Consider the following 8780-nt stretch of genomic DNA (forward strand, 5'->3'; position numbering starts at 1 on the left):
GGTTGTACCATTCCTGCCACACTGGTTGTACCTTTCCTGTCACACTGGTGGTGCCTTTCTTGTCACACTGGTTGTGCCTTTCCTGTCACATTGGTGGTGCCTTTCTTGTCACACTGGTTGTACCTTTCCTGTCACACTGGTGGTGCCTTTCTTGCCACACTGGTTGTACCTTTCCTGCCACACTGGTTGTACCTTTCCTGTCACACTGGTGGTGCCTTTCTTGCCACACTGGTGGTGCCTTTCTTGCCACACTGGTGGTGCCTTTCTTGCCACACTGGTTGTGCCTTTCTTGCCACACTTGTGGTGCCTTTCTTGCCACACTGGTGGTGCCTTTCTTGCCACACTGGTGGTGCCTTTCTTGCCACACTGGTGGTGCCTTTCTTGTCACACTGGTGGTGCCTTTCTTGCCACACTGGTGGTGCCTTTCTTGTCACACTGGTGGTGCCTTTCTTGTCACACTGGTGGTGCCTCCTCTTCAACACAGGTGGTACCTCCCATGTTGAACTTCTGGTGTTTCTTCTGAAACACTGGTGGTGCACCCTCTGCAACACCGGTGGTGTTCACCTGCCACGGTAGTGGTGCCTCCCTTGTCTCACTGGCTGTATTTATCTGTAATACAGAAATATCTTGCACTAGTTGAAAGAAGCGTTTTTCACCATATTGATGACAGTAATATTTTCCGCTTTGGTGTAGACAGTAATAATTTTCTTACAGTAATACCTTACTCACAGTAATGCCTTACTCACAGTGATGCCTTACTCACAGTGATGCCTTACTCACAGTAATACCTTACTCACAGTAATGCCTTACTCACAGTGATGCCTTACTCACAGTAATACCTTACTCACAGTAATGCCTTACTCACAGTAATACCTTACTCACAGTCATACCTTACTCACAGTAGTACCTTATTCACAGTAATGCCTTACTCACAGTAATACCTTACTCACAGTAGTATCTTATTCACAGTCATACCTTACTCACAGTAGTACCTTATTCACAGTAATACCTTTCTCTCTAACAGTGACAATAATACCTCAGACTGGTATTTCTAGTAAACGTGTTAAGAGAACTGTCTTGAACTCTGATGGCGACAGCAACATCATTAGTTTTGGTGTAGACAAAATACTTCCCTCTGTTGCTGACACTAATTCCTCTCACTCTGATGTTGACTGTATTATTACCTTTCACTTCTGTGATAATAATATCTCTCACTCTGATGTTGACTGTATTATTACCTTTCACTTCTGTGTTGATAATATCTCTCACTCTGGTGTTGACTGTATTATTACCTTTCACTTCTGTGATGATAATATCTCTCACTCTGGTGTTGACTGTATTATTACCTTTCACTTCTGTGTTGATAATATCTCTCACTCTGGTGTTGACTGTATTATTACCTTTCACTTCTGTGATGATAATATCTCTCACTCTGGTGTTGACTGTATTATTACCTTTCACTTCTGTGTTGATAATATCTCTCACTCTGATGTTGACTGTATTATTACCTTTCACTTCTGTGTTGATAATATCTCTCACTCTGGTGTTGACTGTATTATTACCTTTCACTTCTGTGATGATAATATCTCTCACTCTGGTGTTGACTGTATTATTACCTTTCACTTCTGTGATGATAATATCTCTCACTCTGGTGTTGACTGTATTATTACCTTTCACTTCTGTGATGATAATATCTCTCACTCTGGGGTTTACAAAAATATCTTTCAGATTGATTATAGTTGTAATTATTGTCACACTCGAGTTGACAATAATACTGTTCAATCTCTTGCAATACTGTTCAGTCTCTTGCAATACTGTTCAGTCTCTTGCAATACTGTTCAATCTCTTGCAATACTGTTACCTTTCACTTCTGTGATGATAAATCTCTTGCAATACTGATGTTGACAATTCTCACTTCTGTTGATAATATCTCTCACTCTGATACTGTATTATTACCTTTCAATCTCTCTCTGGGGCAAAAATACTGTGTCAATTGTCTCTTGACAATACTACTGTTCAATCTCTTGCAATACTGTTCAATCTTGTTTCTCTAATATATTTACTTTGATAGAAATAACTTACTCTCTGGCAGTGACAGTACTTACTTTCAGTCTGGCAGTGACAGTACTTACTTTCAGTCTGGCAGTGACAGTACTTACTTTCAGTCTGGCAGTGACAGTACTTACTTTCAGTCTGGCAGTGACTACTTAGTTTCAGTCTGGCAGTGACAGTACTTACTTTCAGTCTGGCAGTGACAGTACTTACTTTCAGTCTGGCAGTGACAGTACTTACTTTCAGTCTGGCAGTGACAGTACTTACTTTCAGTCTGGCAGTGACAGTACTTACTTTCAGTCTGGCAGTGACAGTACTTACTTTCAGTCTGGCAGTGACAGTACTTACTTTCAGTCTGGCAGTGACAGTACTTACTTTCAGTCTGGCAGTGACAGTACTTACTTTCACTCTGGCAGTGACAGTACTTACTTTCAGTCTGGCAGTGACAGTACTTACTTTCAGTCTGGCAGTGACAGTACTTACTTTCAGTCTGGCAGTGACAGTACTTACTTTCACTCTGGCAGTGACAGTACTTACTTTCAGTCTGGCAGTGACAGTACTTACTTTCAGTCTGGCAGTGACAGTACTTACTTTCACTCTGGCAGTGACAGTACTTACTTTCAGTCTGGCAGTGACAGTACTTACTTTCACTCTGGCAGTGACAGTACTTACTTTCAGTCTGGCAGTGACAGTACTTACTTTCACTCTGGCAGTGACAGTACTTACTTTCACTCTGGCAGTGACAGTACTTACTTTCAGTCTGGCAGTGACAGTACTTACTTTCACTCTGGCAGTGACAGTACTTACTTTCAGTCTGGCAGTGACAGTACTTACTTTCACTCTGGCAGTGACAGTACTTACTTTCAGTCTGGCAGTGACAGTACTTACTTTCACTCTGGCAGTGACAGTACTTACTTTCAGTCTGGCAGTGACAGTACTTACTTTCACTCTGGCAGTGACAGTACTTACTTTCAGTCTGGCAGTGACAGTACTTACTTTCACTCTGGCAGTGACAGTACTTACTTTCACTCTGGTGTTGGCATTAATTTTGTTCACTCTGGTACTGACAGCAGTATCTTTCACATTGATATTGACAGTATTACATTTGCTAATCTGTCGAAGGTAATACGTTACATTATGGAGTTGACAACGAACTTCCCCTAGGGGATGACAGTAATAATTATCACCATGGGTTTATGATAATAATGATAATAACAAATAACAACAATAAGAAATAACAAGAAAGACACAATACCGTGACTGGAACGATTCACAAATTACCCGCACGTAGAAGAGAGGAGCTTACGACGACGTTTCGGTCCGACTTGAACCATTTACAAAGTCACGCTAACGAAAAGGAGAGAAGGAGGGGTATATATAGGCAGGAGGTGGTAGTGGTAGTAGTGGAGGGAGAAGGTAGTGGGGAAGGTAGTCAGGAGGAGGAGGAGGAGCCAGTCAAATACTAAGAAAGAGGAGCACTGCAAGGAAGCTAGGTTCCCACAGAGGGTAAGAGCAAGAACACAGAGGGGAGAAAAATAAATAAATAAATAATGAAGGAACAAATGAACAAGGCAGAAGAAAGACAACCCAAAGGAGAAAAATGAAAGAGGAAAGGGGAAGAGGGAGAAAAAGAAAAAGTAGGAATCAGGTTAAGTCACGGGTGTTCTGAAGTTTGGAGCATTTTATAATGTAGTGGGAGAGGAAGGTATCTACAGAGAAGAAGCCAGGACTAAGAGTCATACAAGGAAAGTTGTGTATTAGGGAGGATTCAACCAGACGGCGACTGTTAAAGTTGGAAGTAGGGAAGACAGTTTTAGCAGAAGACCAGTCAATAGGATGATTGTGATCTCTGACGTGACAGAAAAGAGCAGTGTTAGTGTTGGCAAGCCTAACACTACTTTTGTGCTCGCTAAGTCTGTCAAAAAGAGATCGGCCAGTTTCTCCAAAGTATTGAAGAGGACAGGAGGAACAAGAAATATAGTAGTCACCAGGAACATCTGTAGAGGGAGGAGAGGTATGAACGAGATTAGTGTGAAGAGTGTTATTCTGGCGGAAAGTAAGTTTGATGTCTAAGGAACGGAGAGAGTTGTTGAGATTAGAAAGACTGGAAATGTAGGGAAGGCAGAGGACAGAAGAGTTCCCAGGAGTAGAGAGTTTGGGAGAAAAGAAATTACGTTTCGCCTGTGGAAAGGCAGAGTCAGTGAAATGGGAAGGGTAGCCAAGACGGGAAAATGAATTATGAAGAGTGGAAATTTCTGATTGAAGGAACTGAGGATCACATATACGGAGAGCACGGAGAAAGAGGGAGATAAGAACACTTTCTTGACAAAGGAAGCATGATAAGTAAAGTAATGAATGTACATGCCACTCTGCAAAGGTTTACGGTACACGGAAAAGGCAAAACCTATATGTGACCGGTGCACATGAACATCAAGGAAAGGAAGCAAGGAATTAGATTATCATTCGTAAGCTCCTCTCTTCTATGTGCGGGTTATTTGTGTAAATAACATAAACAACAACAACAACAATAACAATAATTAATAATCTTTATTTCTACAAGTACATGTACAAGATATACAGGCCATAGCTGACATCAATGATATAGAAAGCCCCTTGTTATGCAGAGCATTTCGGGCAAATTAGGTCAGTTTTGTCCCAGGATGCGACCCACACCAGTCCACTAACACTCAGGTACCTATTTTACTGACTGGTAAACAGGGACAGCAGGTGTCTTAAGGAAACACGTCTTAATGTGTCCACCCGTACCGGAAATCGAGCTACGAACCTCAATGTGTGAGCTGAGTGAGTGTGTTGGCAGTCGAGCTACGGTACACAGTGACGGTAGTATTTTACACTCTAAATTGTCTTAAAACACCATCCATCTCCCACTGAGGCAGCATAATCCATAAAACTCAAACACTTATGCCATCATTCTGTCATTGTCTTGGGAGAGGCGCCCCTCCGAAGTGCAGTATTACCTTCCCTTCTTCAGACTGCAACAACTATATTTCTCACCTCCAGGATTCAAGTCACGCAGATTGATTTCCCTGAATCTTTTCATAAATATTTTCAAATTCACACGAAAACAGCATGTCATGTCAAACCATTAATTCTCTTAATAACAATTCCACTACTAAACAAGTTTATTCCCAGTAATTTTTTCGCTCAACAAGTTTATTCCCAATAATTCTCACACTTTGATGTTGGCATATATAACTTTCAGTATAGTGCTAACAGCGATATCTTTCACTCTTGTTTCCGCAGTAATATATTTTATTCTCATTATAAAAGGACCACTTTTCATTCTAGTCATGACAGTATTATTGCTCACTCTGGTGTTAAAATAAACATCTTTCATTCTGGTGAAAGAAATACATTTCTCTTTACTGTTTTTTGACATCAGTTCTTTTCAATCTGGTGTTGAGAGTAATAAATTCCACTCTTTTATTGACAGTAATTCGTTTCACTTCTGTATTGACAATATTACTTTAATACCTTCACTTATTATCAATAATACCTTGCACTTGTCTGTTCACTTTGCACTCTTGTGTTCACAATATTGCCCTGCACTCTTGTGTTCACAATATTGCCCTGCACCCTTGTGTTCACAATATTGCCCTGCACTCTTGTGTTCACAATATTGCCCTGCACTCTTGTGTTCACAATATTGCCCTGCACTCTTGTGTTCACAGTAATACCTTGCATTCTTCTGTTCACAATAATACCTTGCACTATTTTGTTCACAATAATACCTTGCACTCTTCTGTTCGCAATATTACCTTGTACTCTTGTGTTCACAATAATACCTTGCACTCTTCTGTTCGCAATATTACCTTGTACTCTTTTGTTCACAATAATACCTTGCACTCTTCTGTTCGCAATATTACCTTGTACTCTTGTGTTCACAATAATACCTTGCACTCTTCTGTTCATAATAATACCTTGCCCTCCTCTGTTCAAAATAATACCTTGCACTCTTCTGTTCATAATAATACCTTGCCCTCCTCTGTTCAAAATAATACCTTGCACTCTTCTGTTCATAATAATACCTTGCCCTCCTCTGTTCAAAATAATACCTTGCACTCTTCTGTTCATAATAATACCTTGCACTATTTTGTTCACAATAATACCTTGCCCTCCTCTGTTCAAAATAATACCTTGCACTCTTCTGTTCATAATAATACCTTGCACTATTTTGTTCACAATAATACCTTGCCCTCCTCTGTTCAAAATAATACCTTGCACTCTTCTGTTCATAATAATACCTTGCACTCTTCTGTTCATAATAATACCTTGCACTATTTTGCTCACAATAATACCTTGCACTCTTCTGTTCACAATAATACATTGCACTCTTGTGTTCACAATAATACCTTGCACTCTTCTGTTCACAATAATACCTTGCACTCTTGTGTTCACAATAATACCTTGCACTCTTGTGTTCACAATAATACCTTGCACTCTTGTGTTCACAGTGATACCTTTCAGTCATATCAGTACATATAATTCGCGTGTGTACAGAAATATCCTTCACTTTGGTGATGACAGTAATACTTTTCACTCTGGGACTGTGAGTAATATCTTTCATTCTGTTGTTGAGAGCAATTCCTCTTAAAATGAAAGTGAAAGTAATACCATACACTGTGGTGTTTGCAGTTATACCTTTCACTCTGTATTGATACTGATACACCATTGTGATGTTAACAGTATTTATTTATCTCAGGTGTATAAAGTGACCTTTTTAACTCTGGTGTCGATAGTAATGTTCTTCACTCTGGGTTTAATAGTAGAGCTCTTCACTCTAAATTTAATTACTTTTCACTCAGAATTTGACAATAATAGCCTTCACCCTGTGTTTAACAGTAATATCTTTCACTCAGTAACAGTAATTCCTTTCACTCTGACGTTGACAGTAATACTTATAACACTGGTATTAAGAGTAAAGGGGTGAGTTAAACCTTTTTTTCTGATTTGGAATTAATGATGATGACAATAACGCCTTTTTCTTTTACGTTGACAGTAATATCACTCATTTTTAAGTTATGGGTAATACCTTTCACTCTGGTTTTGAGAGCATTAAATGTCAGTCTGGAATTATATGTAGTATCAGTAAAATATCTTATTTTATAGGGATTATAAAAGTAATGAATTTCACTCAGGTGCTGACAGTAATGCCTTTCACTCAGATGCTGACAGTAATGCCTTTCACTCAGGTGCTGACAGTAATGCCTTTCACTCAGGTGCTGACAGTAATGCCTTTCACTCAGGTGCCGACAGTAATGCCTTTCACTCAGGTGCTGACAGTAATGCCTTTCGCTCAGGTACTGTCAGTAATGCCTTTCACTAAGGTGCTGACAGTAGTGCCTTTCACTCAGGTGCTGACAGTAATGCCTTTCACTCAGGTACTGTCAGTAATGCCTTTCACTAAGGTGCTGACAGTAATGCCTTTCGCTCAGGTACTGTCAGTAATGCCTTTCACTAAGGTGCTGACAGTAATGCCTTTCACTCAGGTGCTGACAGTAATGCCTTTCACTCAGGTGCCGACAGTAATGCCTTTCACTCAGGTGCTGACAGTAATGCCTTTCGCTCAGGTACTGTCAGTAATGCCTTTCACTAAGGTGCTGACAGTAATGCCTTTCACTCAGGTGCTGACAGTAGTGCCTTTCACTCAGGTGCTGACAGTAATGCCTTTTGCTCAGATACTGACAGTAATGCCTTTCACTCAGGTGCTGAAAGTAATACCTTTCACTCAGGTGCTGACAGTAATGCCTTTCATTCAGGTGCTGACAGTAATGCCTTTCACTCAGGTGCTGACAGTAATGCCTTTCACTCAGGTGCTGAAAGTAATGCCTTTCACTCAGATACTGACAGTAATGCCTTTCACTCAGGCTGACAGTAATGCCTTTCACTCAGGTGCTGACACTAATGCCTTTCACTCAGGTGCTGACAGTAATGCCTTTCACTCAGGTGCTGACAGTAATGCCTTTTACTCAGGTGCTGACAGTAATGCCTTTCACTCAGGTGCTGACAGTAATGCCTTTCACTCAGATACTGACAGTAATGCCTTTCACTCAGGTGCTGACAGTAATGCCTTTCACTCAGGTGCTGACAGTAATGCCTTTCACTCAGGTGCTGACAGTAATGCCTTTCACTCAGGTGCTGACAGTAATGCCTTTCACTCAGGTGCTGACAGTAATGCCTTTCACTCAGGTGCTGACAGTAATGCCTTTCACTCAGGTGCTGACAGTAATGCCTTTCACTCAGATACTGACAGTAATGCCTTTCACTCAGGTGCTGAGAGTAATGCCTTTCACTCAGGTGCTGACAGCAATGCCTTTCACTCAGGTGCTGACAGTAATGCCTTTCACTCAGTTGCTGACAGTAATGCCTTTCACTCAGGTGCTGACAGTAATGCCTTTCACTCAGGTGCTGACAGTAATGCCTTTCATTCAGGTGCTGACAGTAATGCCTTTCACTCAGGTGCTGACAGTAATGCCTTTCACTCAGGTGCTGACAGTAATGCCTTTCACTCAGGTGCTGACAGTAATGCCTTTCACTCAGGTGCTGACAGTAATGCCTTTCACTCAGGTGCTGACAGTAATGCCTTTTACTCAGGTGCTGACAGTAATGCCTTTCACTCAGGTGCTGACAGTAATGCCTTTCACTCAGGTGCTGACAGTAATGCCTTTCACTCAGATACTGACAGTAATGCCTTTCACTCAGGTGCT

At 40.9% G+C, this 8780-nt stretch overlaps 1 protein-coding gene across 1 annotated transcript in view; it reads right to left on the reverse strand.

The window, feature by feature from the left end:
* Positions 1-7085, reverse strand: part of LOC128701670 (uncharacterized) — a 50734-nt gene extending 43649 nt beyond the window's left edge. The window contains exons 1-2 of the mRNA XM_070080536.1: positions 7011-7085; positions 2968-3165 (exon numbers count right to left, since the gene is read on the reverse strand). Of these exons, the coding sequence (XP_069936637.1) occupies positions 2968-3165; positions 7011-7085 (273 nt within the window). The remainder of the gene's footprint in view (positions 1-2967; positions 3166-7010) is intronic.
* Between the last annotated feature and the right edge of the window lie 1695 nt (positions 7086-8780).

The sequence above is a fragment of the Cherax quadricarinatus genome, unplaced genomic scaffold (assembly GCF_038502225.1).
Source record: "Cherax quadricarinatus isolate ZL_2023a unplaced genomic scaffold, ASM3850222v1 Contig571, whole genome shotgun sequence".
In the NCBI taxonomy this organism is placed as follows: domain Eukaryota; kingdom Metazoa; phylum Arthropoda; class Malacostraca; order Decapoda; family Parastacidae; genus Cherax; species Cherax quadricarinatus.